We start from the raw sequence: 9,766 nt of genomic DNA, 5'->3' as shown, positions 1-9,766 counted from the left end.
CTGTGGCTGTCATTTCATCTATTACTTGGTTTGATGCTAATGTGCTGTGTAGTGATAAATGAAAAACACAAGCAGGAAAATGCTCTCCCAAAACAACTGAAGCCGAAAGTTTCCATAGACAATTGCAATTTTTTTAAATCAAAAAAGAACTGATAAATACATATTTATATGCACTGTATTTGCTAACAATAGCTTACAGATAGGTTTCTAAAAAATGGATGAAACATAAAGTAATTCCTGATTAAACTGTTTCAATCTCTGGTGTTTTTGGAGTCGTTTTAATAGCTGTAAGGAGTTTATTAAAAAATCACACTAAAACATTCCCATTCCCAACGAAAAAACATTCCCAAAATACTGAAACATTTTACGTCTAGAATTTTTCTTCTGCACATATTTTGAATTTGATCTTGTTCTGGGGGATGTGGAGGTATGGTGGGCCTGATGTGGCCCTAGGGGTGCCAGTTGATCACTGCCCTAGGGGCTCAGCCTTTACTGAAAAAAAACTGCCAAGATGGATGGATGTGTAAGCTGCCCTCGCCCCTAGTACAACCTCATACCATCAAAGATGCAGGTTTCAGAACTGTGCCAGGATAATAAGCTGGATGGTCCCTCTCCTTGTTAGTCCACGGCACACAGAGTTTGTAGTTTCCAAAAGAATTTCAAATTTGGATTCATGTGACCACAGAACAGTTTTCCATTTTGCCTCAGTCCATCTTAAATGAGCTTTTCTCCAGAGAAGACGGCAGCATTTCTGGATCCTGTTCACATGTGGCTTCTTCGTGCCATGATCCAGTTTTAACTGTCATTTGTGGGTGTTTATCACTATGATATTAAATGTAAATGAAGAATATTCTCTCTGCTACAACAAGGACAACTCCCTGCTTTGGTTCCTGCAATTTCAAGATTCAAGATTTCTTTACTGTCAATTTTTCTTATATGGTGGCCATACAGAAGAATCGAAAAAAGTTTCTCTCTCACCAACAATTAAAATAATAAGAACATAGAAGTTACAAAATAGGAATCCAGTTGGCATTTTTTTAAAAACATACAGATCAATAAAAAAAGAGAGAATTTCAACATAACAGAGTAATACATATAAACAGTCATAGTCATTTAAACTGTGGCTGGTTAGTGTAAATCTCATAAAGGCATGTAACTGCCCGTCAATGCTTGTTTTGTTGCATGATACAGACATGACCCTGAGAGCAGAGCATGGGTGTGTCCTGCAGGTGTGTCAAAGCAGCTGACAGGTAGAGAGAGAGCTGTGACAGCAGGGTGTGTGAAATCACAGTCGCAGTGTGTTTACTAATCAGTTTCTGCACGCTCTGAATGCTCAGCACACAGACCCAGGGAGGGACAAAGATTAAATGTGGTGGGAAAAGTGCACAGGAGTGGAGTTAAACAGGTTAAAACAGGTACACTTTGAGGAAAAGCCATGTGGTTGAACTAAAAACCACAGCAGGCTGAGTAGAAATCTAAACAGGAACCTGCAATGCATTGTATTTAAACCAAATGTGTTGTGTCTTTTTGCATTTGAACCTGTGTGCTGCTTAAGGGCATTAAGTCATCCAGCTTGTGCTGCACGTTTAACATCTGAGTCACAGAAATACACAGATGATTACACACCTAGTCACATTTAAAACAGACACGAGTTTTACAACACTAGCTGCTGTTAAAGCATAAAAAAGAAAACCGCTTTAAAAGTGATGGCTGGAATTTTTTCATTTGGGAGCAGTAAAGGTAATCTGGCATGACAGACACTGTAGATTGTTTCACATATCTATAGTACAGGACAGTCTTTCCCAAACTTCTTTATGCTGCAGCCAAATTTCAGACCTGAAAATCCCCTACAGCCCACCAAAACCTTTGAACAACCACAACATGAGACTCAAAATATCTTCTTTTATATCTTCACTTATACACAGAGGATTAAAATGCACGATTAGTTTTTGGAAAGACTAACAAAACTCAAGAAGTGTTTGTAGAGTCAAAAAATGCATTTAATAAGCAACTGCCATTTATTTTGTTTTATCAGAAAGCATTATTGTCTTCGAAGGCATTGATACAAATCATCAGTTAATCCAACACCATTTTAACCATAACATCACAGAAATTAAATGATAATAAAGTGATGTGAGTTAAAACTTCTGGCTGTGTTCTGTTACTTCTGGGCGTTGGTGGAGCGAGGGGGTGGCTTGAGGGGCTAAAGCCCCAGATGTTGTTCTCAAAAGCCCCTAATCTTTGAGGTTGATTCAAAGTATGGTCTTATGAAAGTTATGATAGATAAATGCAATCTTAAATCTTCTTTCTTTTTATTCACCAATAACATCTTATTTCACTCACTGCAGTATAAAGTACCTTTAACATTGTTCCTAAAGTAAAATTTTTAACATTTTTGTAAATAAATGAATGTCTGTAACCTCATGTTACCTTTTATGTTCTTTGTTTAAAGTACAGGGTTACAGTTGTAAACTTTCCAACCAAATTCCTACCTTACCTACATAATGTAACATAAGATATAAACATCAGAAATTTTTAAGAGGCAGGAGTGAAAATTATTCAACCTGATTTCAAAATGATAATGACACTTTCAGCATAATTAGGTTAAAAAATGATTTAGGCACTAAAGGGTTCAAAAAAACTGCCACAAACTTTCTCCTGGTTGCCCTTCTGGTTGTTCTCCACAGTGGATTGAAGGTGGTGGTAAAAGAGCATCAGATTTTGCTGTAAAAGTCATAATAAGCTCAGTAGCTTGCTCAGCACGAACACACCCCCGCAATTCGCCATTGTTATTTTGGTTCGATATGGGCATGCGGGGTAAGTTGGCTACGCTATGTGTGACGTAATTGTTTCAAGAAACATGCAACTGGCTGTCCACACGGAGACAAAAAGGTAAGTGTTTACAGGTTTGTTCACTCTTGGACCCGGTTCAAATAGTTGCGTTTATGGCTTCCCAAAATGCTGTTTCCGTGAGGATGAACATGACAAAAAACTTTTGCATATTCTTCTGAATTCGTCTCCGTGTTGACGGGGCCTGACACATCTGATAGCCAGCGTTTGGGAAAGGGCAGAGCCTTTGAAAAAAACTTGGACGGTGATTGGATGAACGTTCTGTCTGTCACATCATTACGGGCAAATCAAAGCAACAAAACACGTGACGTCGTCGCTGCTACCAAGGAGGTGGCTCCACAGAGAACTGCATAACACAAAACATGACGACTATAGACATGTCAGTACACGACTTTTGAAAAGAAAACAGCTCACTGCTGTTCTTTGTTCTTCTTTTAACGAAGAAATGTCATCAAGTTCTGATAAAACTGGCACTTTAGCAGCATCCACGCTAATCTTTTCTGCCATAACAGCACCGGTCTCTTGTTGCTGCTTGCTTACATTACGACTCTGCCGCGCCCGATGTACTGCCCCTTGTCGCTGATTGGTCTTGTCACTTTTTAATCAGGCCCAAACTGTTCAGACGGAAGCTTTGCAAGATGGATTTGCCAGTGAGAAATAAGGAAGCGGGCGTATCCCTCTGCTTTGCAAGGTTAGACAGGGCCTGAGTTGCATAAAATTGTGTATAAAACCCTGAGAAGCAAAAAATGTAAATGCAAAGAAATGTTGTCCATTTCTCATCAGACGGCCTCTATAGCTGCATCAATGCTAATCTCTTCACAGGCTGCTACAGGCTTGCAGTTGTTTCAGCTACACCCTCTCTCTCTCTTTCTCCTCAAATGACCCTAACTGGTTCGTTCATTCTCAGACTGGGGACAAACGTTTCAGACAATAGATGTGCAAGATGGATCCACATTACCAGTGAACAAAGCAGCTCCTCATCTTCCAAAGCCAGTCTTGTCTGTGGAATCCCTCATGGTCCCATTCTGTTATCCGTTCGCTAAAAAACCTTTCCTGCAACATTAAGGTACATCAGGTAGCTCCAAGAAACCTCAGACTGAAAGACCCACATTAGCAACACCTCAAAGTCTGCAGAGGCCGTCACACGCTGCTTACCTGTGATTGACCACGATTACTTTCTGCTAACAGGTGCACGTTCTGTCACCTGAGCACACCCAAGATTTGAGCATGATTGTCCATCCCTATATACACTCTGGTTCACCATTCAGCTGACAAGTATCCTGATCATTTTTGGTCCTATCACCCACCCCTACTCCTGAGTGATGGCTGCTTAGTTGTGTCCTTAACCAGCTTCCATACAGGAGCAGACAGGCAGCTGTGTGATTTAGTATCTTAAAGGTGTGTAGTATCAGTGTGTGATTGTGTGACATTGTGGGCGTCTCTGTCTGTAGCGCAGCCTCCTCTCAGGCCACTCCCGGGAAGCGCGCTGCTGTTCCGCACACAGACGGACTGACGGACGGAGTGATTTCTTCTTCTTCGCTGCTGCGCTCTCCCACCGCGCGACCTTTTTCTTTCTCTGTCCAGCACGGGCTCGCGTGTCTCCCTCTGTCCTGTCCTGGTTCAGGTCGTCGAGGTGGAGGAATGTAGCACCGGATCGACCGGATTCACCGCGCCGAGCCGAGCAGCATGTAGCACCTGGAGCAGCGCGCACACCGCGTCCCTCCTGCGCTCCTCCTGCTCCTCCTCTCTCCCTCCGTTTCTCCTCTCGGGGACACATCGCCTGCACGAGGACTCTTTGTGGATTTGATCGTGGGGGGTGGGTGGGGGGATTTGTTTCTTTTAGAGGAGGTTTTGTGAGTGTTCAGCCCCGCCGCTCTGCACCTCTCGGTCGATGGTCGTTGAGGAAGCTTCCATCTTGAGTCCCGTGAACACCGAGAGCACCATGGCGAGCGACTCCCCAGCACGGAGTCTGGACGAGATAGACCTGTCTGCACTACGGGTAAATGTCTCCCCTTCTATGCGCGTGCGTGTTATGCATGTGTCTGTGTGAGGCTGTTGAGCACCTGTCCTCCCCTCTTTATTTCATTTCCTCCCCCTCTCCTCTCCATCCTCTCCACCGCACAAGGATGCGTCTCCCTGCGCCTTCCTCAGCTTTAACAGCCGCCCGCCCGGTGGTATGTGTGTGTGTGTATCCGTGCACGTGCGTGCTCACAGCCTTCGTGTAGCCTATATGTGTGCTGACTGTGAGGCTCGTGCACGCAGGAGAAAGCAAGTCTGATATCAGAGAGAGTGATCATGTGTCCTCCTCTTGTTGTTTGTTGTTGATGTTTTTTTCTTAACAATTGGGACGTGATGTAATGAGGCCCTGAGCTGATGCTGCTGCTGCTGCTGCGCGTGCACCGCCTCCTTGTGCGCGTGCGTCAGGCGGTATAATAGAGGCCAGTGGTGCCGCCAGGATTACATCTCATAGTAGGCACAAGAGCCAATCCTGAGCATGTAGGACACCTTTATCTTCAAGGTTCCTGCATGCACATACACGACCACAGCGATGAAGGAGAGACTGAGACACCAAAAGTCAGATTAAGCACCAGAAGACACAGCCGGCCTTTAAAAACAACCTGCAGCTGAAGATTAGAAGTGTTGAACTGTAGTTTTATATACATCAAAGCTACTCCAGAGAAAGGACATTTTTAATCATGATTAACCAACCAGTTTCGAAATGAAATCACTCAAATCACTGCTTTAATTGCATTTTCAGAATGCAGATATTTTGTATTCTGAGCTCCTTCTGTTAAGTCTATCAAACCTGTCACTCCACTGAACTCTGATATAATGAATCAAAGCAAGGATACAGCTTATCCGGTCTAATACATTGTTTGATACTGTAATAAATGAGGAAAATATGCAGGAGCACATGTACAAAATGACTCACAGATGTCCATTTTGGCCAGTTAACATGGCAGCATGTACATTTTTTATTTGTTTAATTTTTGCAAACACAGTGACACATGAATTAAGAAATTTAACAAAAAACATTCTTTCGTATGCCTTTATTTTGTAGTTTGTACTGCTTTAAGATAAGGGTAATTAATTTCCTGTTTGCATAAAAATCTGCTTTTTATTCTGACAGAAAATAAGGAACTTCTGGTAGGCAATGACATTAGCTTAACTATGCAAAAAAGAACTTGCTATGGACAGAAAAGTGCATGAAAATGGCCAAATTTAAGTGTAAAATGGTGATAGCCCTAGGTGCATGTTGCTTTTGACTTGTCCACTGAGCCATCTGTAAGGTTTTTTAATGTAATGAGTAAGGATGTACGATGTTATCAGCATGATATCGGTAGTGGTAAGTAATAGCGTAAAAAGTGAAATATTTGTACCAGCAGGTATGAAAGTTTCTAGCTGGGTTTTCATTACAGGTTTTTGCAAAATAAAAGTGATATTTCGTAAATATCAATTAAGTACAATTGCGCTTTGAATGTGTTTCCATTAAAGGGAGTTTTGGGCATAGGCCTTGCAATTCTCGTAAAATTTCATCTCGTGTGAATCCGCTGTAGGGAAGCTTGATGCTCAAAACCTGTTGTGTGTTGGTATGGTTTTATTACATCTACGGTGGTTGCCTTGATAATTTTGAACAAAAGACGAAGGCAACGGATGATTGTTTAGGGGCAAAGGTCTTATGTATGGCAAAAGCCACATATAAGGGTATAAGTACGATGATAAGAAAAGTCCCATCTCCTCTTCTGTCCACACGTACTGCACCATGTTGTCACGGAGTAACTGGTCATGTGACACCATACGTCACGTCCCGTGACTTGGAAATGCGGAAAAAGTGTTTCCATTAAACTTTTTCGATATATTTCTATACCGAAACGCCTTAACCTCCTCATGAGAGCGTAAAAACTTTTTTGCGATATTTGAGAGTCAGGGGTTTCCATAACCAGTTTTTTATTGCACTATTTAGATTTTGCACATTTCTAAGGGTAATGGAAACGCAGCTTCTGTTGATGTTTATAGGTGATTTATCTGCAGTAAAAAATTTGAGATGCTGGAAATAGATTCACATCCGAATCACATATATTAATTTCTACAATTCTGAATTGATTCAAAATTTCCAAGAATCACCATTTTTAAATGTGCTTCATTACACACTGAGTGCATTTTCAACAGCAGAACTGCTGCATGTAATTTCCTCTTTGTGCCGTTTCCATCACAGATGCAGCAGGAGGATGTAGAGCTTGTTAGCTGTGCTGTTAGCATTAGCAGCGCTAGCTCTCATTGTCAGCATGGTTTACAGTGCTGTGTCTGACATACTGATGTACTACCTGCACTGTATATGGAGCCATGAGTTGCTTAGCCTGGTCTGTTCCCCAAAAAGAAAAGTTTTTAGACTCACTGTAGAATCAACAATCCCAGGTAGGAGGAAGACTGATATGATGTGTACGCTGACCATGCTAAACTGATGTAGCCTACCTCAGGAGCGATTCAGATAACTGTAATCACATCATACAGACATGTTTACCTGGATTGATTATCAGCTAACAATTTCTTACTGGCATGGACAATAAAAATTACAGGATCTATCACCTGTGTTTACGTCAAAGACTGGTGTTACAGTTTAGTGAGTGACTGTGTTAACTGGTGCATCAAATGGGTCTGTGAAAATCATGGATATAGAAAATTTAGATAGCCAGTTTGTTCAGTTAAACTTTTATCTTCTAAGCATATCTTAGACATAACAGAACATGTTTAGTGTTTTAACAATGTCTGGGTTGATAAGTCACCAGTAAACACTATCACTTGTTAAAACACACCTGTTCTCCCACAGTATTGTTTACAGTGAAGACTTTGGACTTATGACCCTTTTCTTTGCCACTGATGAGTTTCTGATAAGAACCTTCCTGCTCAAGGCCACACATTCTATTTATATCAAATTTTTGCAATCTAAGCACAAATTGTTTTCCCCAAATATTATAATTAGCTATTTAAAAAAACTACAAAAAGCATTATTTTGAGCACATTTCATTAGTCTTTAAAATGCAAAATAATAATTTACAGCTCCTCAGGGCAGAGCAGACTGGAACAGATGCTGAAATTATCTCCTTTTTGTAAGAAAAAGGGAATGTGTTGTGAATTTGGAATCATTTTGAAACAAAAATCTATTCTGAATTGACTTGTTATATATGTGAAGATTAACGTCTCTAGCATAATTCATATATCAGCCTTTAATATTTCCAAATGTACAACTCTCGTCAGGTATTGGTGGTTTACTAGGGCACTACACATTCAAGGTGGCCCACTGTAAGTCCTGAACAGCCTCTCTTTGCACTGGAGACACTGGCAGTAATAAAAGGTGTGTATATACACTCACCGTCCATGCTCAGTCCAACTGATGCTCAGTTGGTTCTGAGGGTCCAAAAGTGTGCCAAGAAAATTAAGCTTTAAAATTACACCACCATCAACCAGATCTGTTGATACAAGGCAGGATGGATCCGTGTGTTCATGCTGTTTACGCTAAATTCCAACTCTACCTTCTGAATGTCACAGCTGTCTATGATACAATGGTAAGGACGAATAAATTAGTGATGAGCAGATTACAATCAGCCTGACGTTAGGCATTATCAATATGATAAAATTACAGGAAAAAAATTAAATATGCAGTGCTGTCCCTTTTGTAGCGACAGATTAATTGCACAGTAACTTAGAAATAATTCACTTTATATTGGTTGACTGTGAGAGTAGAAACCATGCATTGTCTCCTACGCTTGCAGCGATGTAACCTGGTGGGCTTTAGAACATCACAGAGCAGCCCACTTTGGTCTGAGCTGGGCTTTACTGGGGTCCTTAGCAAATTACATTTTCCAATTCTATTGGCTATAAAGGCTGTCATTTATATTGTCAAAAAAATCTGATGGGGAACATTGTGCCCTCCCAGCTTTTACTCCTGGTAAAAACAACCCCATCTGAAGGTTATATATGACAGCCACAGGTGCATTTAACTGACATTCACCAGTTACCATGGCCACTTGTTAAAATGCAACACCATCAGCCTTGTCATGTCCCTTTTCAGTTAATTGGCCTTAATGAAGCCAGTGTGGTGTGGAGAAGCTGAGGTCGTACAAACCATGGAAGTTCTCTGCTGTGTGGGGAAAATATGTGTGTCTTTGGAGCTTGACAGCATTCACTGACGGGTTTTGGCCATCTAACACCTGGCTTACATGGTTTCGTTTTCATCCGATTCAGACACAAATTTGAGTGTCAACTCACTTGGAAGTCTCACCAACTTTGAGCGTGATTGTGCACATCTGTCATGCAGTGTACAGGGGGATGTGACGGCTGACTATGGCCTGACCAGCTGCTCCCAACTGGTCAGGTGGATTTCTAGTGTTCTTGATATTTTGGTCGTACAACTGTAGAGACTCCCGCAGTATGAGTAGGGCTGTTAGCAGAATCCCCAACTTTGGGGCATTTGTTCCTTTTTTGCAGAATATTAAATTACAAATAGGTCTACATTCAGACCTCCAGCTGACACTAAATAGTTTTTATTATGCTGCTAGTTGTGTTTGGTGATGATGCTGTTTGTGGCCATTTGAAGAGTGAATACAAGACACCAGACATGACTCTGTGTGTGAGACATTTCAAAGTACACTTAAATGACATTGGTTTAGTCTGTTCTGACTTCACTCCTGACCATCAGAGCATACAGTGTGAGCTCAGAAATCATATGTGATTGTCATGTGCTATAAATTAATCAGACACAGTGTGAGCTGACATGCAACCAAGACTGTCAGCTAGGATCATTCAGTGTACACTGGCTTTAGGCTGGTCCTAAACATCCTCACAGACAAGCTGCTGTAGCCTTCTGCTAACAGTGCTAATGTTGAGAAATAAGATTCCTCAGGAGGGTGTCTGGTCT

At 41.4% G+C, this 9,766-nt stretch overlaps 1 protein-coding gene across 6 annotated transcripts in view; it reads left to right on the top strand.

Moving 5' to 3' along the window:
- The first annotated feature begins 4,373 nt into the window (after positions 1 to 4,373).
- Positions 4,374 to 9,766, top strand: part of tnikb (TRAF2 and NCK interacting kinase b) — a 98,830-nt gene continuing 93,437 nt past the window's right edge. For all 6 annotated transcript variants that reach the window (XM_041813846.1, XM_041813850.1, XM_041813849.1 and 3 more), the window contains exon 1: positions 4,374 to 4,849. In XM_041813846.1, the coding sequence (XP_041669780.1) occupies positions 4,742 to 4,849 (108 nt within the window). In that variant the 5' untranslated portion in view covers positions 4,374 to 4,741. The remainder of the gene's footprint in view (positions 4,850 to 9,766) is intronic.

The sequence above is a fragment of the Cheilinus undulatus genome, linkage group 19 (genome assembly GCF_018320785.1).
Source record: "Cheilinus undulatus linkage group 19, ASM1832078v1, whole genome shotgun sequence".
Taxonomy (NCBI): Eukaryota; Metazoa; Chordata; class Actinopteri; order Labriformes; family Labridae; genus Cheilinus; species Cheilinus undulatus.
Note: the sequence above shows the minus strand (reverse complement) of the source record. Positions and strands in the feature narration are given on the sequence as shown.